This window comes from Cynocephalus volans, chromosome 7 (assembly GCF_027409185.1).
Source record: "Cynocephalus volans isolate mCynVol1 chromosome 7, mCynVol1.pri, whole genome shotgun sequence".
NCBI classification, from domain to species: Eukaryota; Metazoa; Chordata; class Mammalia; order Dermoptera; family Cynocephalidae; genus Cynocephalus; species Cynocephalus volans.
In genome coordinates, this window is record NC_084466.1 from 95,962,093 (window position 1) to 95,988,703 (window position 26,611).

The 26,611-nt window shown below is 39.6% G+C and overlaps 1 protein-coding gene and 1 pseudogene across 9 annotated transcripts in view; both read left to right on the forward strand.

Annotated features, from left to right (window-relative positions):
* USP54 (ubiquitin specific peptidase 54) overlaps nt 1-26,611 on the forward strand; it is a 65,205-nt gene that overhangs the window by 6,082 nt on the left and 32,512 nt on the right. For 8 of the 9 annotated variants that reach the window (XR_010024019.1, XR_010024020.1, XM_063101490.1 and 5 more), the window contains exon 3: nt 13,333-13,467. Coding sequence is in view for 7 of the 9 variants with exons in the window: in XM_063101490.1 (XP_062957560.1) it covers nt 13,333-13,467 (135 nt within the window). In the remaining 2 variants the exon portion in view is untranslated. Of the gene's footprint in view, nt 1-5,870; nt 5,957-13,332; nt 13,468-26,611 lie in introns of all 9 variants that reach the window. The other variant, XM_063101492.1, reaches the window with a different exon arrangement.
* Nucleotides 23,599-24,377, forward strand: LOC134382398 (probable RNA-binding protein EIF1AD; annotated as a pseudogene).

Below are 26,611 nucleotides of genomic sequence, written 5' to 3' on the forward strand. Positions count from 1 at the left end.
AACAGAAAATGCAATTTAAAAAGCTTTTATAATAGCAACAAAGTGTGTGAGGTAGATATGAATATGTCTAACAAAAAAAGTATGAGATATTTATGTAAAACCTCCACAGAGATCAAATATATTGAGTAATCAAAAAGTGAAGCCTCTTCCAATAACTCTTCAGGTTAAAATAGAATATCGCCACCACCATATCCCTTCTTTCTCATTCACATCTCTTTTCTCCCAGGGTCAACCACTATCCTAATGTTTGTGGCAATCACTTCTTACTTTCATTTGATAGTTTTACTACTTATGTATCTATTCTTAAAAATAATCTAATCTTAAAATCACATGTTTTTGAAACTTCATTGTAAATAGAATCATTCTGTGTAAGTTGTGTGTGTGTGTGTGTGTGTGTGTGTGTGTGTGTGTGTTTGTGTGTCTTCTTTAACTCAGCAATATGTTTATAAAATCATCCATGTTGTGTGTAGGTCTAGTTTGTTCATTTTCACTATTATAAGGTATTTCTTTGTATAAATAAGTAAGTTTGTTTATCTTTTCTACTGCTGGTAGTCATTTGGATTGTTTCCAGTTTTTTATTTTCATGAACAGTATTGCAAAGAACATTCTCATTTTTTTTATTGCAAAAAGAGCAAAGAACATTTTTATACATGGCTACATATGTGTACACATTTCTTTTGTGTACAGGCCCAGGACTGGAATTAGTGGATCTTAGGATTTATATATATCTTCCACTTTTTTAGATCATGCCAACTGTTTTCTACTGTTTCCATTTGTTTTCCAATGTGGTGGTACTAATGTATACTTTGGTCAGCTGATTTTTTCTGGAAGCTGAGAAAAGTCAATTCTCAATGACAAACAGTGAAAAGTAGACAGGACACTCCTGAACAATAACAAGGTGAGAAACTTGCCCTATGTATCAGTCAGAGTAGGTTAAGCTATGTTGTGGTAACAAAAAACCCTAAAATCTCAGTGATAAATTTAGCATTTACTTCTCATTCACATTACTTGTCCACTGCAGTTTAGAAGGGAAACTCTACTGATTATGGTCACTTAGGAACTCAGATGCCAAAGCATATGAAATATTACTAGTTGCTAAGCCAGAGGGAAAAAGAGCCCTGGAGGGTTTTGCCCAGACAGTTAAATGCTCAGCAGGTCACTTCTGCAAATAGCACATTGACCATAACTAATCATCTTGTCCCACTGACCCACAAGGGGGCCAAAAAGTGTGATCTTATCCTGATCCTTGGGAGAGGAAGACCCAGAAATATCTGGCAAGCAGTACTAATGACTATCATACTTTACCAGATATCCAGACTTATTAAAAAACTATAATAATTACGGCAATGTGGTGTTGACAGTATGACAAGCCAATGGAGCAAAATCAAGAGTTCAGAAACAGACATTGGAAGCTTCCTACTTGCCCTGTGAATCAAAAGAGAAAGTAGACTTTTCAATAAATGGTGCTTAACTAGTTGGTTATCCATATAGAAAAAGAAAAGGAAGTTAGATCCCTTCTTTATATTATACAAAAAATAAGAATTTCAGATGAATTAAGGACTAAAATGTGAAAGACAAAATTTTTAAAGTTTCAAAAGAAACTATGAGAGAATATCATGCTCTTGGGGTGAGGGAAGAACTTATTAAATAAGACATGATGAAAAGTACAAAGTTTAAAAAATGGTACATTATAATACAGAACATTCAGAAATTTCTATTCACCAAAATACTCCATAAAGAGAGTAAAGAGACAAGGCAACAAACTGGGAGAAAATATCTGCAATATTCATAACCAATAAAGAATTAGTATCCAGTATAGAACTCCAAAGAAGAACTCCTATAAAGAATAAGTAAAAGATAAGTGATTCAAGAGAAAAATGGACAAAGATATAAATAAGCATTCCTCAGAATAAATAGGAAATCCAGATGAATGACCCCTAAGCATATGTAAGATGTTTACTCTCGTTAGAAATTAAAGAAATGTAAATTAAACCATACTCTTCAGGTTGGTAGAAATTTTAAAATCTGATAAAATTGTTGGTAGAAATTTTCAAATCTGATAAAATTGTTACCAAAGGTAGAATAATGAGAACTTACATACTCATCGATTGCTGGTTGGAATAAAAATTGATCACTACTTTGGAAAACAGTTATTCATTACTTAGAAAAATTGAACTTACACATACTCTACCACCTGTCAGATCAACTCCTAGATATACATTGTAGAAAACTTCTGATATATAATATACCAGAAGATATATTGAAGAATGTTCAAGTCCTATTTTTTGTGATTACAAAAAAATGGAAACAAGTCATTTCAACTACAGTAGAATGGATTTAAAAATTATGGTTTATTCCCATAGTAAAATACTATATAATTGTGAAAATGAATGACCTGCAGCTGCATATATCAACTTGGATTAATCTCAAGAACATCACATTGAATGAAAAAAGAAAGTCACAGAAGACTACATAAACTATGATTCCATTTATATACAAATAAAAAACAGACAAAACTAAACAACATATTGTTCAGGGATACATGCATGTGATAAAACCGTAGAGAAAAAGGAAATGATTTTGACAAGATTCAGGATAGTGGTTATATCTGGAAGGTGAAGGGAGGATATAATCAATTGGGGAGCCTCAAACTCACTGTTAATTTTTCCATTTCTTAAATTGGGTGGTGGGCACGTGGACATCTATTTATTATTCTTTGGCATTATATATATGTATGTGTGTGTGTATATATATATGTATGTATGTATGTGTATATATATGTATGTATGTATGTGTGTGTATATATATATATAGATGCATTATATTTGTGGGGTTTTTTTGTATGATGATTTTTATTATAAAATATAGAAAGTAGTGCAGTCATTCTAGAAAGCACAATTGCCTGAATGCCAGCAGAGAGATTGTCATTTCTCTTTATGCTTGTTCTTGGGTCTGTGATATCTGTGGTAAATTTTTTTGCCCACTGTTTTTGTAAAAAGAGTACTTTTTTTCAGATCCCTAAATTCCTCTCTATCTGTAGTATCTTCCTACTTCATTTGTTTTAACCTAAGAATACTTTGGAGTGCTATTTTGAAGCTACTATCTTCTTATAACCTTGAAGTAGCTCCCAGTTGTCTCATAAATCACTTAAAATGCATGATTATAGACATTTAAAAACCTACTTTCATGCTTTCTTTTCCTCTCCTTTCCTTCCCCAGGCATTCTTCATTTCAGCTGTGCCTGCCTCTTAGACATTTCAGATGCCATTCACTTTGCCTGGAGTGTTCTCTTTTGCCAAACAACATCCACCTTTCAGAACCCTGCTTTAGAAATTACCTTCTTCATGAATTTTTAAAAATATTATCTCTGTCTAAATCTAAGATTGTTTGAATTAACAGTGTTTAGCATGGCTGAATGAGTTTTTGGGAAAGTAGCTCAGCTCTTTCCTCTTGGTATTCCTCACAATACCTAGCACAATGCCTGGACTGTAATATAAACACTCTACTTTTCTGTGTTGATATACTCTTTTAGTAGTTCTTGGATTTTAGTTATTGAATTTTTGGTACTTTCCTTTTTCTTTCTAGTTATTTATTTGTTTATTTATTTTTATGATCTCTCTCTCTCATCCTATTTAATTGGAAAAAGATTTCTATATTTTTATATTGTGACTTTTGGTCTCACTTTTTTAAGTAAGCTACTCATCTAGGCCTTTCTGCCTCATTTGGTAAAGGAGGAGTGAGATGCATGTGGGGGGTGGGGGTGGTGTTGACTGTGGGAAAGGTCTGCTGAACAGTTGAAGGCCTGTTACTCTCAGCAAATCGGTTATCTGGTATCCTGTGGTTAAGTTACAGGTTACTTTGTGGTGTTTCCAGAGTGGGTATAATTCTATATATTTAAATCCCATTTTTTCAGTTTCCTATTTAAAAATAGAGGAATGTTTGGTGAGGTTAATAAGAATTCCTTTTTGTTGGCTCTTCATGACTTCTTTGCATTCTTTAATGCTAAGTTTGATAAGTAAATTCTTATTTCATCGATTTTTTTCTGAAACAGGAAACTCCAAAATTCCTCAATTTGACATACTCTGTAAGAACTTGCCAATTCTGTAAAGTCAGATTTCTTTATGTTGGAGCATAATTGTTCACTCTAAAACCCACTATGAAGGACAAAAAGAAACACTAACATATTCCTAGATGAATCAGAGGCTAGCCAACTTTCCTATAGCCTGGTATTTAGATAAGAGATTTGCCCTTCTACATCTGGCTGAAATATACGTATCCCTGTTCCTTTTCCAGGTATGTACGAGTATTTTATTTTGTACCAACTCCTAAAATGCATTTACTGTTGGCCTTATGTGAACACCTTTTGGTTCATGTCTTTAATATTTTTGTTTTTTTCTTCTGCTCTGTGAACATCTGTCAGTATTCCTGTGCTTTGTGATCTTTACCAGATACCATAGTATATGCATATTCAGTGCTTTTAATTGCTTTTTGGTGATTTGTACACAGTATTTATGGTAATCTATTTCTTTTGGTCCTGCAAAATGTGCTGATTTTTTTTTCTTTCTGTTTTACTTGATATTAAGTCTGTAAAGTAATTTCAGTCTCAAAATCTTGTATGCAAGTTACTAATGATGATTTTCATTGAAAAGAATTTGTGTCAGTGTGTCATTCTGCTTACTATGAGCCACAATGCCTGTCAACTCTGACTTAGCAAATAGAAGTATGTGTGCTAATTACCCTGTCCCCTCAAAAACCCCAAATTTATTCCCATCTAGTATTACTAAAGATTTTGCTTGACTTAAATTGTCATGCCTACATCCCAGAGTTCTTATTTATTATTCATATCGAATTTTCTGTTACACCCCCAGCCCCCAGGTTATAACTTTACTTTGGTGTTGGCTTATTTATTTATCTGTGTTTGGAGAGGAAATCCGTCCTCTGTGCTTAGTATGCCACAAAGATTTTGTTCTCCTTCCAGGGATTGTACTAGAGGCTTTGCAGTGCCAGGATGTAGGACAGAGTGTTTTTTGTTATAGGCAAAGAAGAATGTTGCATTGATTAAATTCAACAAATCTTCTCAATTAGTGATTTTTCTTTTAAGAATACCAGTATAAGGTATAAAAAGCCTGGGAATGGTGCTGGTAGTGGGTGGGTAGGTGGGTGGGAAGGAAGTAGGTTTTTATATATAAGGTGTCCTGGAATGTTTGTATCTGGAGAACAGTCAGACTGTTCTGATAGGGCAGGAAGGTATGTGTTCTGCTGATAGTCCCCTTGTTAATTGGGGAGAATTGAGAGTTCAGGATCCAAATCCCTTAATATTTTTTGAGTCGTTCCATGTTGCTGTTTCTCTATTGGGTACTAAAGCACAAGCACAGGGAGTATAGTTTAAGAAATTACTCATTGTTCATTATTAATCCAGTCCTTTCTTTTGTAGATTCTTAAGAATGAAGATTCCTCATTGTCCTTTAGTCATGGCCAGTATCAGAGAGGAATAAACCCATCATCCTGGACTGACTATTTAAACCAGGAAATTAGATTTCTAGTATGTTCCCTGGAAACTTTAGCTAGTAATAAACAGCCCTCACATAAGGAACTATGTCCTTATGTCTAATCCAAATATCACCTACTTGAGTTTAACTTCCTTACTTTGATTACCTATGGATATGAGCATATTCATGTGGCCCTTTGATAATAAAGTCCTGTTAGGCTGTACCTAGTTTAAATTTAACCATTGATATAACTTGCATAGTATGAAACTGCATTCTTTATCCTTTTTAAAATCTGGAGTTCAGAGTTGTACATGATATTCAAATAGAAGAGTATGGCTGTAAGGAAACAAATAGTATATCATCATGATTCTTTCCTTTCTAGAATTTATGGCAGAGTCTAAAACTTATACAATCTCAGAATCTTTGTGTGTATCCAGAAGAATCCCCCCATTTAATTTCCCCTGTGGGGTAAGTGATTATCATATTAATTCTAAAAATTTGATTAGAATACTGATAGTAATCTAAAAGGGTCCTGTTTTTATGTTTTTGTTTTGTTTTGTTTTGTTTTTTTGTGGCTGGCCAGTATGGGGATCCAAACTGAAGGGTCCCTTATTTTTGATGTTGACAAAATTAGTAAATTGATTATTATATTGTTTAAAATTTCAACATTAGTTTATGACTTCCCACTAAAAGCAATACCATCCTCTGGTAAATTTGGCCCATCTCTGTCTCTCAGTCCATTGTCTTGAAGTCTTGGTGTTTCTGTCCATCTGTGTCTGTCTGTATGTATATGTGGATGTCTGTCTGTTTTGCATAGGTAGCAAGAATGTGTGTGTTAGGTAGCTTATGATGGTCTCTAACCTCACCATTGCAAATCCAAAATATTGGGTTATGAACTGAATGCAAATAAAGCCCTAATCTTATGCAGAGATATGATATTGATAACTGAATTTAATTAAAAGGACTGATACAGGAGATGGGGGTGCTTTTCAAATGAGGAAGTGCAGAGAATCCTAAGGAAGAAACTATTCAGCTGTTCTCTTCCTTCCCCAAAGTTGGATCTAGAGTTTCTATTAAACCAACTGGATATTTGATGATATTAAGGAATTATTATTACCTCTTTTGGAGTGCGTTAATGATATTATGGTTATGTTTTATTTATTTATTTACTCTTTCGGCAGCTGGCCAGAAAGGGGATCTGAACCTGTGACCTTGGTGTTACCAGTGCCACACTGTCCCAACTGAGCTAAGTGGCTAGCCTATGGTTTATGTTTTAAGCAAAAAGAGTATATTTTTTATAAATATATTTATATTTATATTTTTTAGAAATATATTCTGAAATATGTACAGATGAAAAATGTCTTGCATTTGCTTCAAAATGATCTGGGAGTGGGGTAAGTGGGTGGATGGCATACATGAAATGAGATTGGCCATGGGTTGGTAATTGTTGAAGTTGGATGATGGGTAAATGGGAGTTTCTTGTGCTATTCTGTCTACTTTTGTATGTTTGAAATTTTGTACAATAAAATGTTAAAAATACTTTGTTATTGTTTTGGGAACAAAAAGGGCAAACATTTACATACTTTTTCCCCTCTTGAGATGGAACTTTCAACATTCTTTTGAATACACAGAACCAGTGGACGTTCTCTTTTCTAGTAGTCAGTGATCCTCAGGACTAGCTCCCTTATCTTACTTCCAGAGGGCTGTGTTTACAGACAGGCTGGACTGGTTACATTTAGGTTCTGTGTAGAGAAAGGAGTAATTTTGAGAGCCAAAATGATGAACGATTAGGGAATCTCAGATCGAGAAGAGAAACCCTAAGAATTGAGTTAGTGGCGGGGTATAAAGTATGTCATGCCTTTGCAGAAGGTATTGCTGGACCCCTCTCAGGGATGAGTTGGATTGCTGACTGAGGCGCTTTCCAAAGATGTTGGGCCCAGAAAGCACCAAAATTAGTGACAGCCTTTCTCATTGATTCCCACCTTCTCTATGCATGACTTCTTTTAGATATAAGGCTAGGGAATCCTGGGAGAGAAATTAACAGCTGCTCCCTGCCTAAAGACAAGAGTCTGTGTTTTAGGGAAAAGAAACTTAAGCAACAGCTGCATTTGTAGATGCCAAAGCACAAAGACTTTCTGTCTTTATGGCACTTCTATCTTATTTACGAGGTTTTTACTAATCCAAATAATTATGTGCTCATGTGGTTAGAATTGTTTGCTACTTGATCCAAGAGAGATGGGTGGGGAAGCACCTGCTTTTAGTCATTCAATCTTGTTGCTTTTGTATTGTATCCAAGAAACTAGTTAACAGACAAAATGTAATTTGCCTTTTCCTGAGAATGAAAAGGAAGACCTCTTTGGTTTCACCCTGAAAATAAGAGCAGAGAGAAACCTCAAAGGTGGGTTTTCTCTGATTATTGAAATAGAACCATCAGAGACCCCACAGGGAATAGTGATTCCTGGGATTTGTTTTTTCCTGCCCTTTCTCTCTTTCTGCCATAGAACTCAGCGATTGGAAGAATACCAGTTTTTGTTTCTTATTGGTGCTGCCACCTGTTCTTACTGCTGAACTAAATGTTCTTGGCTTTCTTTGGTGTGAATGTGAACAGGATCTCCCTCTGGGAAAGGTGGGAGGAGGGTGAAAAAGGGAACAGGAGGAGGTCCATTTCAGCCCCTGTGCTCATGTGAGAGGGACACACAGGGGTTAGTGTGCTGCCCTAACAGAGGGGCTTTGTGCTACAGCTTCTTCCAGAGCTGCAGCTCCACAGATGCATGCTGGGCGGAATCAGGCTGCTTCATCCCTAATACACTTGCTTCTTCCTAACAATAGCAGAGGAAGACTGACAACAATAATTAAAATAAGAAAATAAAGAATATGCAATCAGAGACCATTCTGAATATATTCAGATACTCAGTGTATATGGAGAAGACTGCCTATAAGAGGCGAGAAAAGAGTACAGCATGAAGTTGTTGATGCCAGTGAACACAAGAGCCAGATCTGTTGTTGCAGATCCAGTGTGGATACAGGCTCCGACCTCAGACCTTTTCCTTTCTCTGCTTAAACCCTTGTTATCTAGGTCATGGGAAATCTGCTTCTTTTGAATGGGAGCAACAGAACAGGGAATAGAAAAGAGTTTAGTCCTTCCTACCCAGAGATCTCAGAGACTGAGGAGGTAGTTCAAGGCAGAAGCATCTGACTCAGGGCCCTTCTTCAGCATAGGACAGTGGCAGATTGGCTCTTTAGTAACCTAAAATGACTCCCAACTAGAATAATAATAATAATACCTAACATTAGCACTTATCATACTGCCAGGCATTAGTCTAAGAGATATATATATACATTCAGTTAATCCTTAAATAACCCTGGGAGGTAAATACTATTATTAGATCTCTTTTAAAAGGGAAACTGAGGCCCGGAGAAGTTAAATAATTTGCCCAATAGGCAAATTAGCTGGTACTTATTAGGGGTGGGATTTTGAACTCAGAGTTCACGCTCTTAACAATTATGCTGTGCCATGTCTGAGTGTCTTTTCTCAAACAGGATCATCTGACCACAGAATACAGAAAGTATATGAGTGACTATTGTCTTAATTTTCTCTAGGATGGTATATAACTATTGTATGCATAGGAGAGAAGTTAATTCATTAGGAACAGTTGATGCCTTAGAGTACTAGGGCTTAATTCTTGAGGAAAACCAGTTGAGAAAGACTAAAGGTGCCAAAGTTTGTGAATGTCAAGTTTGTATAGAGCTATCCTGGAAATAATTTCCTATTGACTTGTTTTGGAACCAGTTTTGGACTCTGAACAAACAGCCAAACCTCATCCATTCTTTGCTCGGGACATAGAGCCTTTGTCAGCAGTACTGTCTTACCAGTAACAATTGGGGAGAGCAGCAGGCTGGGATGTAGTAGTGGTCACTAAGTTTTGCCAAGCTGGGGTGACTTTCTCTCAGCAAATCATCAGGTTGCCAGGCCACTGTGCAATTTGTAGAAGCAGTCACTGCTTTTCTTACCTTCCTTATTTCCCTGAAGTTCCAAAATTCCATAGGACACTGGACAGATATCCAATTGTTTAACTGTGGACCTAGACCTTTGCTTTTGGTCTAGTTTAAGAGGTCATAGATAAACATTCTTCCCCTTCCAGCAACAAATTATGGAAGGCCCTGCTCTGTCTTTACCTGACCTTATAACAGACTTGTGAATACATTCCTAGGTTGATACAAAATAACTTGGAGTAATCATAATAGATTTCTCCTCCAGCTTATTAAATAATACTAAATATATATTGCTGGCACTTCCTCCACCACACCATATGGAATAATTTGTAGGGAAATAATAGCACATTATCCAGTAATCTGTCTTGAGCTGCTACAGGGATAGATACTCAATGTGTGTGAGGAGGAAAGATGCTAGGGAGAGGGTAGAATGAGGAAAACAATTTTGACTTGAAATTAGCAGAACTGAGGTTAGTCCTGATTTGCTCTAACCAGTTGTATTACCTTAAGAAAGTTTTTCAGCTTTCTAGGTGACTCTTGTTTAAAAAAAAAGAGGGACTTAATAATATCTCTCCTTAAGAAGATCTACCCACATCACATGAGTGATTGATTGATTCATTTATTTGTTTATTTCAAAATAGTTATTACTTGCCCTTTGTATGCCAGTACTGTTCATTGTAGGTGCTGAGAGTAGTAGGGAATAAAAGGACAAAAATGTATGTCCTCATACTTATGAGGAACCAGACAATAAGTAAAATATGTGGTATGACAGATAGTAATAAGTGCCATAGAGAAAAATAAAACAGGTTAAGGGTAGGTAGTGGGGCGTTGGGGAAGGGAGGGTGGAGCTTGCATTTTTAAATAATGTGATCAGGAAATACTATATTGAGAAGATAATGTTTGGATAAAAACCTGAAAGAAATGAGTGACTGAGCCACACAGATATTTAGAGGAAGAGTGATCTAGGCAGAGAACTCAAGTGCAAAGGCCCTGGGTCCAGAATGTGCGGTGGGTTTGGGGCACAGTGAAGGGCCAGTGGGACTGTGTAGGCTGAGCCGGAAGTAGGATAGTAGGCCAGATTGTGTAAGGCCTTATCACTTTGGCTTTTACCATGCATGCACTGGGAAGCCTTTAGAGGGTTCTGAGCAGAGGAATCACATGATCTGATTGATATTTTAAAAAATCATCTGACCACTATATTGAGACTGCTTTGTGTCCCCTCAGGGAGACATGAGGATCAGTCGGGAACCTGTTGCAGTCATCCAGTGGAGAGATGAGATGGCTTGGATAGCAGATGAGGTGATGAGGAGGTGATAGCAGATGAGGTGGTGAGGAGGTGATAGCAGATGAGGTGATGAGGAGGTGATAGCAGATGAGGTGATGAGGAGGTGATAGCAGATGAGGTGATGAGGAGGTGATAGCAGATGAGGTGGTGAGGAGGTGATAGCAGATGAGGTGATGAGGAGGTGATAGCAGATGAGGTGATGAGGAGGTGATAGCAGATGAGGTGGTGAGGAGGTGATAGCAGATGAGGTGATGAGGAGGTGATAGCAGATGAGGTGGTGAGGAGGATGGGGGTCTAGATATATTTTGAGGGTGGAAATAACAGGATTTTTCAGTTGATTGGATGTAAGTTTTGAGAGCAAGAGAGGGGTCACAGATGACTTCCAAGGTTTTTGGCCTAAGCAGCTGCAAGGATGGTGTTGTTATTTACTGAAATGCGGAATAATGTGGATGGAGCCGATTTGTCAAGGAAAGGTAAGAAATTCAGTTTGGGTTATGTTAAATGTGAGATGCCTCTTGATATTCAAATGGAGATGTCCAGTGTATAGTTGGATAGACAAATCTGGAATTCAGGAGGGAGAGTTAGGCTGTTGATATAAATTTGGCAGTTGTCAACATATGTGTGGTATCTAAAACTATGATGCTAGATGAGACCACTGAGAGTGTGAATGGCTGCAGGGAATCCAGGAGATCTGAGGCCTGAGCCTTGGAATTGAAAAGCGACTAGCAAAGGAGACAGATAAGGAGTGGCCAGTGAGGTAGGCAGGACACCAGGGGAGTATGATGCCCTTGAAGCAAAGGAAAGATGCTATTTTAAAGATCAGCTGAGTTAAATGCTGCTGATAGGTTAGGTAAGATGAGAACCAAGAATTGACCACTCAAGGTTGATGGGACCTCCTATTCTTAGATGACAGAGTTAGGTTTTTAAAGTGGTCTCATTTCTGATCTCATTAGTATTATACCTGAAAAGTAATACTGGGGTTTTTTTATATGAAGAAATTACTAATAATTTCAAGCAAGAGACTTTCTTCTGGCCTATTGGTATGTAACACATTGCTGAGTGAGTTATTTGTCTGGGTGGTTTAGTGAGAATCTGGGCTGCATGATGTCAAGGAGCACATTCCAGTGTCTGGGGAGGGTCCAGTACTACTTTAAAAGGGACTCGTCAAACCAGGTGCCAGTTGTTGTCACCTTTGTTTCCATTTTCTGCAGGTTGCATTCATCAGGTAAAGATGGATAAGATAGATACATTTAATTATACTCCAATAAAAAACTGCTGTACATCAAAATATGCTATAACCAAGGTCAGTAGACTGGGAGAAGATATTTGCCTCAAGTAATACTCACAAAGGACCCAGAAAGACTAAATGTAGTTAGAAAGACTAAAATTCACCAATCTGACAGTATTAATAGCTAACAAGAATATGAACAAGTTTATATCATATATTGGTGGAAGTACAAGTTGTCATAGCCTCTTTTTATTTTATTTTTTTTATTTTGATTTTTAAATTTTTTTTTATTTTTGTCATTTTTTCGTGACCGGCACTCAGCCAGTGAGTGCACCGGTCATTCCTATATAGGATCCGAACCCACAGTGGGAGTGTCGCCGCGCTCCCAGCGCAGCACTCTCCCGAGTGCGCCACGGGCTCGGCCCATAGCCTCTTTTTAATAGCAAAAAACTGGAGACTGCCAAAATGTCTGTCAGTAAAGAAATGGATAAATAGATGTGGTATAGTCACTGGATAAATTGCTATACAGTAGAGAAAAAGAATGTACCAGGTATGAGTATATCATCATGGATAGATCTCAAAAACAATGCTGAATTAAAAAAAAAAAAAAAAAAAGCAAGCAAAAAGTGAAAAAGAAAAACCATAGAAAAGTAAAGTTCAGTGTGATACTTTTTACATAAACAAAAAGTACATATACACACACAAAAGTGTACTATGTAGTGTTTAGGGATTACATCTGTAAAAGCATTAAAAACAAGATTATGCAACAAACTCATGACAGTAAGTGGCTGGTAAAGAAAGGGTGGAGCAGTCTTAAACAGGACTTTAGCTTTCTAGACTGGAAGTAAACATGATGGAATGTTTATTTCTGGGTGTTAGACACACAGGTTTTTGTTATATTGTTCTTTGTACTTTTTGGTAATTTTATATTAGCTGAAAATTTTAAAAATGGGGGGCAAATTTCATAGGATGAGCCCCCAGGGAATAATTTGCATTTCGTTTACACGTAGTTTACCTTTTTTTACCTAATCATTTACCTCTATCTGTATCAGAGGAAATTAGGTAACTGCATTACATTAATTCATGACAACGGTCTCTCCTAATGTGTTCTTGGTGGCATCACACTCAGATGGACCAGTGAGGATCCTTATCAGCACAGATCTCGCCCTTCATTCTGACTCTTTTTTTTTTTTCAATTACTAAGTGCACACATATCAACCAATGGGATCTACATTTGGTTCCATAGCTATCAGCGTGAAGATGCTAATATAACACTGGGATGTGTAGAAGCTTAATAACACATTGTGCCTTTTCTCTTGTCTAACCCCTTCCCTACAGGGAATCTTTGACCAGTTTCAGTGTAGCAGTGAAAAAGTGCTTCCATCTGACACTCTCCGCAGTGCTCTGGCAAAGACTTTCCGGGATGAACAGCGCTTCCAGCTGGGAATCATGGGTGATGCTGCGGAGTGCTTTGTAAGTGCTGGCCTCTGGCCCTCTTTGATGTGAGGTAGGACTGCTGATGGTCTCTGTCAGGAACTGGCTACTTTACAGGGGCATTTACTGTTCCCTTACTTCCACAGTTAGGATTAGGAGCTTTTCCAGTTTTTCAGAGCTCTAAAGTGTCTCTGATATTGCATTGTGAATTGCCTAGTGGGCTTATTATTTTTCCTTCAGGATTAGGGTAGTATTGTATTTGCCATTCCATAAAACAGTGGCTTTCACCTACAGAGGGGCGAAGGCTTATTAAAATACAAATTGCTGGGCTGTACCCCCAAAGCTTCTGATTCAGTGGGCCTGGTGTGGGGCCCAAAAATATTCATCTCTAACAAGTTCCCAGGTGATGCTAATACTGGTGCTGCTGGTCTGGGGACCACGCTTTGATAACTCCATCATTTCTGAAGATAATTAAACAGGGAATAACTCAGTCCTTAGCTCAAGTGGGATGTGCTATATAGATACCTACATTGCTCCCAGTGCCCCAGCATTCTGAATCATACTTCAAAAGACTCTCTCTGTGCATCCTTTTAAAAAAATCTGACAGTAACATACATCCCATGGGCCAAAATCAGAGGTACTCCTGAAAAACTGGATCACTGTTATATTGCTAATGAGGATGTGAATGGTATAGCTACTCTGGAAAACAGTTTGGCAGTTTCTTAAAAAACTAACATGCAAACTACCATATGATCCAGCAGTTGCATTCCTGGACATGTATCCCAGAGAAATGAAAACTTGTGTTCCTTCAAAAACCAATACATGAATGTTCATAGAAGCTTTATTCATAATAGTAAAGAACTGGAAACAACTTAAATGTGCTTCATTGGGCAGGTAGTTAAACAAACTGTGGTACAGTACTCCTTTACCATGGAATACTATGCAGCAATTTAAAAGAATGGACTTTTGAATCTTGCCCCGGCTATGTGCTAAAATGAATGAGCAAGAACTAATTTCTTCCATTTGTGTTCATCATTCAAAGCCCCAGCAGAGAATGTCTGATTATCCTAGTTTAGGTAGAGGCTAAGCTAGGGGAAGAAAGGACCCCTTCACTGACAGCTCATTAGGACTGCACACAGGTAATTCCCCAAAGAATCCAACTACTGTTCTCAGAAGAGGAGAGAATGGGGGGGCGGTTCAAGATGGTGGTGACTGCGGTGGCTGGCGCGGAGTAGCTGAGGTGGAAAAGGCGGCCACTGGGCCTCAGGCAGCCGGGAAACTTGTGGACCTTCCTCTTGCCATCTCTTAAGGGAGGACCGCAGCTGCTGGCCGGTCATGGGGGCTGACCGCCACTTTGCCCCCGGCAGGAGAGGCTGCCTCACTTACAGGCAACAGCTTTGAAGTGTGGAGCAGGAAAAGAACTGTTTCTTAGCTGCAAAAGCGAGTCTCGAAAAAGGGAACACGGCGCCAGGGCTGCTTTGGATGCAGACAGGATCCCGGAGGCCAGGGCCGCGCTGAAGGCGGCCAGCTGCCCTATTCAGGATTTGAGGTTTCAGGCTGGCATTAAAGAAGATTCCTGGGAGCGCCCGAGCCACGCCGCGACTGAACAGCCCGAGGCAGCAGTGGCCGAGAACGGGGAAGGCGACAAACCAGAGGCAGAGAGTGAGCACCCGACCTGGCACAGCACTGTGAGTGACCCCTGGCCCAGCCCTGCTCGGGGGGCTGACGCCCACCCGGCTCCCGCCTGCATCACCGGTTCACTCAATGCCCTGGGGCTGCCTCCATTTTCCCAGGTGCGGGCAGCTCCGCCCAGCTCGGCCGTCACTGAGCCTTCCCACTTGCTTGGCCCAGCGCGGGACTTTCCAGAGCCTGCGGGCCTGCCTCCCCTTCCACTCCCTCCGTGGTTCTCTGGCGGGGCTGGTGGCGTGGGGCATCCCCAACCAGTGTCAGGAGGGCAAGGAAGTACGGGCAGGCCGACTGTCACTCCACCACACCCTGGACTCCGGCCCCCGGTAAACTTCCTGTTACTGGGAGGCAGATACCATCTCTGCGGCCACCAGTTCGGAAAAAAGCCTAACAAATTTCTGGTTGGGAATAGTGTGGTAGGAGAGTTCCCAAGTTCACTTGAACCTGCCGGAGAGCTGGCTGCAGGTGGGCGCTAGATTCGGTCTACGCCAGGGGGATACAAAGGTGAACAAGTCCCGAGAAAGATCTACACAGTGCTACAAAGGCTTCCTGGGCAAGGCGGTGCCGAGCAGGGTCTTGAAGGCCCAGCTAATAGACGAGGGTTGCAGAAGACACGCCCCAGCCCAGCACAGTGCACACAGACTGGGGAGACGTGAGGCCAGAGAGGCGGAGACTCGACAGAAACCACACACCCTGTGGGGTCACCACTGCACGATCCAACAGACTGGGCCAGAGCACACAGAACAGGGAGAAGTCCTGCACAGGAAGTGAAAGCTCAACAGAGATCACACACCCTGTGGTATGTGATCCACCAGCCCAGCAGAGTCCAAGCTGACCAGAAAGGTGGCTCCCCGGAGAAGCCCAAGACCCGAGGCAACCACACACACAAGGCACTAGAGGCCACCTGAGCAGTCACGGAGGGAGCCATACGAAATTGGCAACCACAGCAACATCCTAGCTAGTCATTAGTCTCAAACCGGTGGACTGTGAAACCCCCTGCCACAATGAATAAACACCAAAAAAAAGATACCAGAAATACAAAAAATCAAGAAAGTACACCACCAAAAGTTAATAAATCTCAAACTCTAGATCCTATAGAACAAGAAGCCCTTGAAATGACTGACAAGGAATTTCGAGTGATAATTCTAAGGAAACTGAATGAGATACAAGAAAACTCAGCTAGACATCATGATGAAATGAGGAAAAGTATATAGGATCTGAAAGAGGAAATGTACAAGGAAATCAATGTCCTGAAAAAAAATGTAGCAGAACTTGCTGAACTGAAGAAGTTATTCAGCAAAATGAAAAACACAACGGAGAGTTTAACCAGCAGGCTTGTCGAAGTTGAAGAGAGAACCTCTGAACTTGAAGATGGGCTGTTTGAAATAACACAAGCAGACAAAAAGAAAGAAAAAAGAATCAAGGACATTGAAGAAAATCTGAGAGAGATATCAGACAACCTTAAGCGCTCAAATATCCGAGTCATGGGTATTCCAGAAGGGGAGGAAAAGGGAGATTCCATTGAAAACATATTCAACAAAATAGTGGCAGAAAACTTCCCAGGTATAGGAAAAATCACAGATCCTCAGATCCAGGAAGCTCAACGATCTGCAAACGTATTCAACCCAAAAAGGCCTTCTCCAAGACATGTCATAGTCAAATTGGCAAAACTCAGAGACAAAGAGAGAATCTTAAAAGCTGCAAGAGAGAAGCATCAAATCACCTATAAGGGAGCCCCAATCAGGCTAACATCAGACTTTTCATCACAAACCCTAAAAGCTAGAAAGGAATGGGATGATATTTTCAAAATACTAAAAGACAAAGATTGCCAGCCAAGAATACTCTACCCTGCAAGGCTATCCTTCCGAAATGAAGGGCAAATAGTATATTTCTCAGACAAACAAAACCTGAGGTAGTTCACTACCACACGACCACCCTTACAAGAAATCCTCAAGGGAGTACTGGGTTTGGTTCCTGAAAAATAACTACCACTGCCATAAAAACCCAAGAAAAATCAATACCCACTAGTATAATAAAAATGGCATTCATGAAGAGAAAACAAGCAAACAAAAACGCTATCTACAACCTAAGGAACCAACAAACACAGAAACCAAACAGTAAATCAGAAAGCAAGGAACAAAAGACACCTAAGACAACCGAACAACCAATAAAATGCTAGGAATAAATCAACACCTTTCAATAACAACTCTTAAATTCCCCAATCAAAAGACACAGACTGGCTGACTGGATCAAAAAGGAAGACCCAACTATATGCTGCCTACAAGAGACCCACCTCACCCATAAAGATTCACACAGACTAAGAGTGAAAGGATGGAAAAAGATTTACCATGCAAACAGAAAAGAAAAACGAGCTGGAGTAGCTATTCTTATATCTGACAAAATAGACTTTAAACTAAAAACCATAAAAAGAGACAAAGAGGGAAACTACTTAATGATAAAAGGACTGATCCATCAAGAAGACATAACAATCATAAATATGTACGCACCCAATGTTGGAGCAGCCAGATTTATAAAACAAACTCTATTAGACCTAAAGAAGGAAATAGACACTAATACCATAATAGCAGGGGACCTGAACACCCCACTGTCAATATTAGACAGATCATCTAGGCAAAGAATCAGTAGAGAAACACAAGATCTAAACAAGACTCTAGACCAATTGGAATTGGCAGATATCTACAGAACATTCCACCCAACAACCTCAGAATATTCATTCTTCTCATCAGCACATGGATCATTCTCCAGGATAGATCACATATTAGGTCACAAATCAAGTCTCAACAAATTCAAAAAAATTGGAATTATCCCATGTATCTTCTCAGACCACAATGGATTAAAACTAGAAATTAATAACAAACGAAACTCTGGAAACTATACAAACACATGGAAATTAAACAGCATTCTACTTAATGACATATGGGTCCAAGAAGAAATCAAGCAGGAAATCAAAAAATTTATTGAAACTAATGAAAACAATGATACATCATACCAAAACCTGTGGGATACTGCAAAAGCAGTATTGAGGGGGAAATTTATTGCATTAAATGCTCACTTCAGAAGAATGGAAAGATGGCAAGTGAACAACCTAACACTTCACCTTAAAGAACTAGAAAAACAAGAACAATCCAAACCTAAAGTTAGCAGACGGAAAGAAATCATTAAGATCAGAGCAGAACTGAATGAAATTGAAAACCAAAAAACAATTCAAAAGATCAACGAATCAAAAAGTTGGTTTTTTGAAAAGATAAATAAAATTGACAAACCATTAGCATGGCTAACAAAAAAAAGAAGAGAGAAGACTCAAATAACAAAAATTAGAAATGAAAAAGGCGATATTACAACTGATTCATCTGAAATACAAGGAATCATTCGAGACTACTATAAACAACTATACGCCAACAAATTTGAAAATCTGGAAGAAATGGATAAATTTCTGGACACACACAAGCTCCCAAAACTGAACCATGAAGAAGTAGAAAATTTGAACAGACCAATAACAATAAAGGAGATTGAAGCTGTTATCAGAAGGCTCCCAACAAAGAAAAGCCCAGGACCAGATGGATTCACAGCAGAATTTTACCAAACATTCAGAGAGGAATTGACACCGATTCTTTACAAACTATTCCAAAAGATTGAAACAGACGCAAATCTCCCAAACTCATTCTATGAAGCAAACATCATCGTGATACCAAAACCAGGTAAAGATATAACCAAAAAAGAAAACTACAGGCCGATATCCTTGATGAATATAGATTCAAAAATCCTCACTAAAATACTAGCAAACAGAATACAGCAACACATACGTAAAATTATTCATCACGATCAAGTGGGATTCATCCCAGGGATGCAAGGTTGGTTCAACATACGCAAATCAATAAATGTGATACACCATATTAATAAACTCAAACACAAGGACCATATGATCATCTCTATAGATGCTGAAAAAGCATTTGATAAAGTACAGCACTCATTCATGACAAAGACCCTCTATAAGTTAGGTATAGAGGGAAAGTATCTCAACATAATTAAAGCCAAATATGCCAAACCCACTGCCAATATCATCCTGAATGGAACTAGACAAGGATGCCCACTCTCACCATTCCTATTCAACATAGTGTTGGAAATACTAGCCAGAGCAATCAGAGAAGAGAAGGAAATAAAGGGCATCCAGATTGGAAAAGATGAAGTCAAACTGTCCCTGTTAGCAGATGACATGATCCTATATATCGAACAGCCTAAAACCTCTACAAAAAAACTGTTGGAATTGATAAATGATTTCAGCACAGTAGCAGGATACAAAATCAACACACAAAAATCAGTAGCATCTCTTTTCTCCAATAGTGAACATGCAGAAGGAGAAATCAAGAAAGCCTGCCCATTTACAATAGCCACCAAAAAAATAAAATACTTAGGAATTGAGTTAACCAAGGAGGTGAAAAATCTCTATAATGAGAACTACAAACCGCTGCTGAGAGAAATTAGAGAGGATACAAGAAGATGGAAAGATATTCCATGCTCTTGGATTGGAAGAATCAACATAGTGAAAATGTCCATACTACCCAAAGTGATATACAAATTCAATGCAATCCCCATCAAAATTCCAAAGACATTTTTCTCAGAAATGGAAAAAACTATCCAGACATTTATATGGAACAATAAAAGACCACGCATAGCCAAAGCAATGCTCAGCAAAAAAAATAAAGCTGGAGGCATAACACTACCTGACTTTAAGCTATACTACAAAGCTATAATAACCAAAACAGTATGGTACTGGCATAAAAACAGACACACTGACCAATGGAATAGAATAGAGAATCCAGAAATCAACCCACACACTTACTGCCATCTGATCTTTGACAAAGGCACCAAGCCTATTCACTGGGGAAGGGACTGCCTCTTCAGCAAGTGGTGCTGGGATAACTGGATATCGATATGCAGGAGAATGAAACTAGATCCATACCTCTCACCGTATACTAAAATCAACTCAAAATGGATTAAGGATTTAAATATACACCCTGAGACAATAAAACTTCTTAAAGAAAACATACGGGAAACACTTCAGGAAATAGGACTGGGCACAGACTTCATGAATACGACCCCAAAAGCACGGGCAACCAAAGGAAAAATAAACAAATGGGATTATATCAAACTAAAAAGCTTCTGCACAGCAAAAGAAACAATTAAAAGAGTTAAAAGACAACCAACAGAGTGGGAGAAAATATTTGCAAAATATACATCTGACAAAGGATTAATATCCAGAATATATAAGGAACTCAAACAACTTTACAAGAAGAAAACAAGCAACCCAATTAAAAAATGGGCAAAAGAGCTAAGTAGGCATTTCTCTAAGGAAGATATCCAAATGGCCAACAGACATATGAAAAAATGCTCAACATCACTCAGCATCCGGGAAATGCAAATCAAAACCACATTGAGATACCATCTAACCCCAGTTAGGATGGCTAAAATCCAAAAGACTATGAACGATAAATGCTGGCGAGGCTGCGGAGAAAAAGGAACTCTCATACATTGTTGGTGGGACTGCAAAATGGTGCAGCCTCTATGGAAAATGGTATGGAGGTTCCTTAAACAATTGCAAATAGATCTACCATACGACCCAGCCATCCCACTGTTGGGAATATACCCAGAGGAATGGAAATCATCAAGTCGAAGGTATACCTGTTCCCCAATGTTCATCGCAGCACTCTTTACAATAGCCAAGAGTTGGAACCAGCCCAAATGCCCATCATCAGATGAGTGGATACGGAAAATGTGGTACATCTACACAATGGAATACTACTCAGCTATAAAAACGAATGAAATACTGCCATTTGCAACAACATGGATGGACCTTGAGAGAATTATATTAAGTGAAACAAGTCAGGCACAGAAAGAGAAATACCACATGTTCTCACTTATTGGAGGGAGCTAAAAATTAATATATAAATTCACACACACACATACCCACATACACACACAAACCGGGGGGGTGGGAAGAAGATATAACAACTGCAATTGTTTGAAGTTGATGCAACAGACAAACGGAGGGGACATGGTTGGGGGGGAGGGGGTGAGGGAGAAGGGAGGGAGGTTTTGGTGATGGGGAGCATTAATCAGCTACAATGTATATCGACAAAATAAAATTAAAAAAATAATAATAAAAAAAAATAAACACAGTTTATTCTGTGTTAAAAAAAAAAAAAAAAAAGAAAGCCTGCCCATTTACAATAGCCACCAAAAAAATAAAATACTTAGGAATTGAGTTAACCAAGGAGGTGAAAAATCTCTAAAATGAGAACTACAAACCACTGCTGAGAGAAATTAGAGAGGATACAAGAAGATGGAAAGATATCCCATGCTCTTGGATTGGAAGAATCAACATAGTGAAAATGTCCGTACTACCCAAAGTGATATACAAATTCAATGTAATTCCCATCAAAACTCCAAAGACATTTTTCTCAGAAATGGAAAAAACTATCCAGACATTTATATGGAACAATAAAAGACCACGCATAGCCAAAGCAATGCTGAACAAAAAAAATAAAGCTGGAGGCATAACACTACCTGACTTTAAGCTATACTACAAAGCTATAATAACCAAAACAGTATGGTACTGGCATAAAAACAGACACACTGACCAATGGAATAGAATAGAGAATCCAGAAATCAACCCACACACTTACTGCCATCTGATCTTTGACAAAGGCACCAAGCCTATTCACTGGGGAAGGGACTGCCTCTTCAGCAAATGGTGCTGGGATAACTGGATATCCACATGCAGGAGAATGAAACTAGATCCATACCTCTCACCGTATACTAAAATCAACTCAAAATGGATTAAGGATTTAAATATACACCCTGAAGCAATAAAACTTCTTAAAGAAAACATAGGAGAAACACTTCAGGAAATAGGACTGGGCACAGACTTCATGAATACGACCCCAAAAGCACGGGCAACCAAAGGAAAAATAAACAAATGGGATTATATCAAACTAAAAAGCTCCTGCACAGCAAAAGAAACAATTAACAGAGTTAAAAGACAACCAACAGAGTGGGAGAAAATATTTGCAAAATATACATCTGACAAAGGATTAATATCCAGAATATATAAGGAACTCAAACAACTTTACAAGAAGAAAACAAGCAACCCAATTATAAAATGGGCAAAAGACTTAAGTAAGCATTTCTCTAAGGAAGATATACAAATGGCCAACAGACATATGAAAAAATGCTCAACATCACTCAGCATCCGGGAAATGCAAATCCAAACCACATTGAGATACCATCTAACCCCAGTTAGGATGGCTAAAATCCAAAAGACCCTGAACGATAAATGCTGGCGAGGTTGCGGAGAAAAAGGAACTCTCATACATTGTTGGTGGGACTGCAAAATGGTGCAGCCTCTATGGAAAACGGTATGGAGGTTCCTCGAACAATTGCAGATAGATCTACCATACGACCCAGCTATCCCACTGTTGGGAATATACCCGGAGGAGTGGAAATCATCAAGTTGAAGGTATACCTGTTCCCCAATGTTCATCGCAGCACTCTTTACAATAGCCAAGAGTTGGAACCAGCCCAAATGTCCATCATCAGATGAGTGGATACGGAAAATGTGGTACATCTACACAATGGAATAGTACTCGGCTATAAAAACGAATGAAATACTGCCATTTGCAACAACATGGATGGACCTTGAGAGAATTATATTAAGTGCAACAAGTCAGGCACAGAAAGAGAAATACCACATGTTCTCACTTATTGGTGGGAGCTAAAAATTAATATATAAATTCACACACACACACACACACAAAAAAAAAAAAAAAAAAACGGGGTGGGAAGAAGATATAACAACCACAATTACTTGGAGTTGATACGACAAGCAAACAGAAAGGACATTGTTGGGGGGGAGGGGGGGAGGGAGAAGGGAGGGAGGTTTTGGTGATGGGGAGCAATAAACAGCCACAATGTATATCGACAAAATAAAATTAAAAAAAAAAAAACACATTGTAAAAGAATGGACTTTTGATTTACACAACAACTTGGATGGGTTTAAGGGAATTGTACTGAGTGAAAAATGCAATATCAAAAGTTTGTGTATGATGTGATCCCATTAATGTAACATTCTTGAAATAAAACGATAGGATGGGAGAACGGATTGGTGGTTGCAGGGGGTTAGGGATGGGGTTGGATAGGAAAGGGTATAAAGGGATAGGTTAACATGAGGTTATGTTGGGGTGATGGAACTGTTCTGTATCTTGATTGTGATGGTTGTCACTTGATTCTATACATGTGACAAAATTGTACTGAGGCAGTTGGGCTGGTGGGAACTGGGGACACCAGTGACCTGAGTCCAAGCTGATGTTACTGTTGTGACTGCCAGCAAGTCACTTTTTTGTGCTTTTGTTGGCTCAGTCTTGAAGTGAATTGAGGACGAGCCACTCTCAGCATCCATCCTGGAAAATGAGGTTGCCCTTGGGAGCTGAGAGCCAGAGGTAAAACGCTCCTTGCTATCTTCAAAACAGTCCTGGGTTCTGAGCCTGCCATCCAAGGAACTCAGGAGGAGGAGTTGACAGTCTCTGTGTTCCTAACCACCCTGGGACAGGACCCAGCATATCTCAAGTCCCCAAGAGGAAGCATGTGGTGAATGAGGTGATGGGGGAGCACATGGTGCCCTCCTACAAGCAGCAGATCATGAGGGTACTCAGGACCCCAGGGGACAATCTGTGTGAGGTGGAGACAGCTCAAGGACAGTGCTTCCTGATGAGCATGACCTCCAAATACCACAAGAACATCTGGACAAGAGAGAGGACTTTCTTATTGTTGACCCCATTGAAGAAGGAGAAAAGGTGAAGGCTGAGATCTCCTCTGCGCTCTGCAAGGACCATGGGCACTCTCTGCAGAAGGAGGGGCTCTGGCCTGAGGCCTTCTCTGAAGTGGCTGAGAAACACAACAAAAGGAACAGACAGGCTCAGCAAGAACTCTGAGGTGAGCCACAGTCATCAGAACAGTCCAGCTCTGAAGATGATTCTGATGTCTTGGTTATCACCAACCGCAGACAGTATCATGAGAGTGAAGAGGAGAGCAAAGAGGACGAGGTGGCATGAGATCCTGGGACCTGTTTCTCTACTTTCTGAGAGACTAGTCCCTGGCTCCTCTGAGCGTGGACATTCCCAGGATGCTCTGCAGATCTTCACCCCTGGGTGGGGACAAGGCAGGAACCCTCTCTGAACTGACCTTCTTACCTGGAAAATTAAACCTCTGGTGGGTGGTGATTTGTACTAGTGTCTTAGCGGCAATGGGAAGAAAATGGGGAATGGCTGGAATCTTTCCCAGGCAGTTTGCTCTCTCTCTCTCTCTCTCTCTCTCCCCCCCCCCCCCCAGGACCTAGAGCCCACCTGCTTCTAAAAGACACTCAGGGGCCGACCCCGTGGCGCACTCGGGAGAGTGCGGCGCTGGGAGCGCAGCCTGCCGCGGGTTCGGATCCTATATAGGACTGGCCGGTGCACTCACTGGCTGAGTGCTGGTCATGAAAAAGACAAAAAAAAAAAAAAAAAGACACTCAGGACAAATCCCATGGTGCCTGGTGACTGCTTTCCCTGCCTTTAGTCATCCATTACTATGGGAGTGCTCACCTCCATGCTGCTGTGTACATCCCCTGGTTGGACCCCAGCTCTCCCACGCTTAACCAGCTGTCACCTTCAGAATGTATGCTTTGTGGTCAGCAAACCTCTGTATATATTTAGCCTTGTTTTAAATGATCCCTCCATGTCTTGATTTTATTTGAAACTGATTATTCCCTGAGGGTATTGATTGTTCTGTACCTTTTAAATGGAGGCTACTTTTTTACCCTCACCCTTTGTGCCTCAGCATCAGAAGGCAGGGTTGGTGGCCTCCTTGTGGCAACTCAGACCATCAGTCCTCACCGGCCCTCTTGCAAACCAGTCATCCCACTTCTCCTTTGAACATTTTGCCTCTGGTTGTATGCTCTCCCCTTTTAGTGCTGGCATTGACCTTCTAGTCACTGCTCAGTCATTGAAGGGTTTACCTCCTCCTGGCTTAGAGTCTTCCACTCCTGCTTTGTCATTATTTTCTGTATCCCAGGGATGGAGCTGTTCAGCACTATGGCTCCCAAGTTCCTTGATATCCCCAACACTAATGTCCTTGTCTTCTATTCTGGCCTTCTGCATACATCCCTAGTCACTCCCTGGACCCTTGACTAGGAGTTACAGTACCTTTTGAATTTAAATATGTGTACATTCACCACCTCCTGGCTTTCTTGCTTACTCTTTCAACTACCCCCTCTGCAAAAATTTTTTATCTTTGTCCTCCAAACCTGCCCTGCCATTCTCACCATTAATCTCCTGCCTTTGCTTCCCTCCTTAAGCAGCATCAATTCTGTGGTCCACACCCTCCACTCCCCATCACCCTCCATTCTCTTCGTCTGGGTGAGCCCAGTTATTCACCTCTGCTTGAACCCGAATCACTATTATCAGGCAAGAAAATAGCCAATCTGGCCCACCAGTTGTACCTTAAATTCATAATTACAAACCTCAAGTGGACGCTCAGAACTGCTCTGCAGATCTACTCTGGGATGTCTATTTCAAAACTTCTGTCTTGTCTACCAAATCCCACTTCCTGTGGTAGTTACTGACTGCAGCTCATACTTCATTAAGAACTAGTAGCCATTGGAGGGAACTCACACCTCGTTACCAACTGCAAATATGCTCGCACATCTTCCTGTTTTTTTACTTCTCATTGTAAGCCAATGGCACTTAAACCTTTCCTCTTGTGCTTTGGAGGCTGTCTCTTCTCTTATTTTCCTAAGGATTTTGTTGGGATTTTTTTGTTGTTGGTTTTTTTATTTGTCATTCTCTCTACTAGATCTGTTAGCATCAAATGTGCTGTAGAATCTCTTGTTTCTGAAAGTCAGAAAAACCAGTACTAATTCCCATATCATCTACAGCTACCACTTCATTTATCTGCTCTTCATTCACTTTCTCTTATGTTTGCTTAGTGTAGCTTTAAATATGTGCACATATGTATATGTGTATATATACACGTATAAAATATACGTGTATGTATACATGTATAAAATGTATATATGCAAACATGTATACATGTATATATAAAATGTATATATACATGTATATATAAAATGTATACATGTATATATACAAAAAATGAACCAGATGAGTTAAAGATAAAAAAATTGCATAGAGCTCTACACACACACATACACACCCACATGAGTGCATGTAAAACTGGTGAAATCTAAATAAACTCTGGATTGTATCAATGTCCATTTCCTGGTTTTGATATTGTACTATGTTGGAGGAAACTGGGTGAAAGGTACATGGGACCTCCTCTATGTATTTTAAAACTTGCTGTAAATTTGTAATTATTTTAAGTTAAAAGGTTTTTAAAAAAATCAGATATTTCTGCCTTCCAGGAGGGTGGCTGTTTCTCTGGCTAA